Here is a 561-nt window from a genome sequence, read left to right on the forward strand (position 1 = left end):
GAGCGGGCGAGCAGCCCCGCGCGCCTCGCCTACCTGGGATGGCCAGATTGCTGAGGGGGATGCTGTGGATGCTCTCCGGCAGAGCTGCCATCCAGTCGGCGAATTTCAGCTCGTCCCTCCCCTGAGACGAGGCCATCGTGCAGGTCGGCGGCCGCGCTCTGGTCCCGCTCCTCGCAGGCTGGCAGGCTGGCAGGCTGCTGCAGCTAATCCAATGTTTGCTCGAGCCGGCTGGAGTTTACACTCCGCTCTGCGCCACACCCACAGGATGGCGCAGACACATGCTAATTTTAATAATTATTCAAAACACCCCGTGCTCCCCGAGTGCCTCGCCAGACTCCACGGGAGCTTTTGTTCCTGACGTCCGCGCTCCAATGTCTCTGCCTTCCCTCCCTCCTCCTCCCTCCTCCAGCCTCAACCCTCCTAGGTGTCTCTGCCTTTCCTTGCCGCTCTGCAGCCTCCCTCGGCTCCTTATTCTTAATCTTTCATTTTTAAAAACTTGATTCACCAAGCTGCTCCTTCCACGCTCTTGCTCCGTCTTTTGGTGTGACTTCCCGGACGTGT

The 561-nt window shown here is 59.7% G+C and overlaps 1 protein-coding gene across 1 annotated transcript in view; it reads right to left on the bottom strand.

The window, feature by feature from the left end:
• The window catches only part of Plcxd3 (phosphatidylinositol-specific phospholipase C, X domain containing 3), a 156,718-nt gene extending 156,360 nt beyond the window's left edge, over positions 1-358 (bottom strand). Inside the window, exon 1 of the mRNA XM_005386247.2 lies at positions 34-358. Within this exon, the coding sequence (XP_005386304.1) occupies positions 34-136 (103 nt within the window). The 5' untranslated portion in view covers positions 137-358. The remainder of the gene's footprint in view (positions 1-33) is intronic.
• Between the last annotated feature and the right edge of the window lie 203 nt (positions 359-561).

Source organism: Chinchilla lanigera, unplaced genomic scaffold, assembly GCF_000276665.1.
Source record: "Chinchilla lanigera isolate Chin_1 unplaced genomic scaffold, ChiLan1.0 scaffold00025, whole genome shotgun sequence".
In the NCBI taxonomy this organism is placed as follows: Eukaryota; Metazoa; Chordata; class Mammalia; order Rodentia; family Chinchillidae; genus Chinchilla; species Chinchilla lanigera.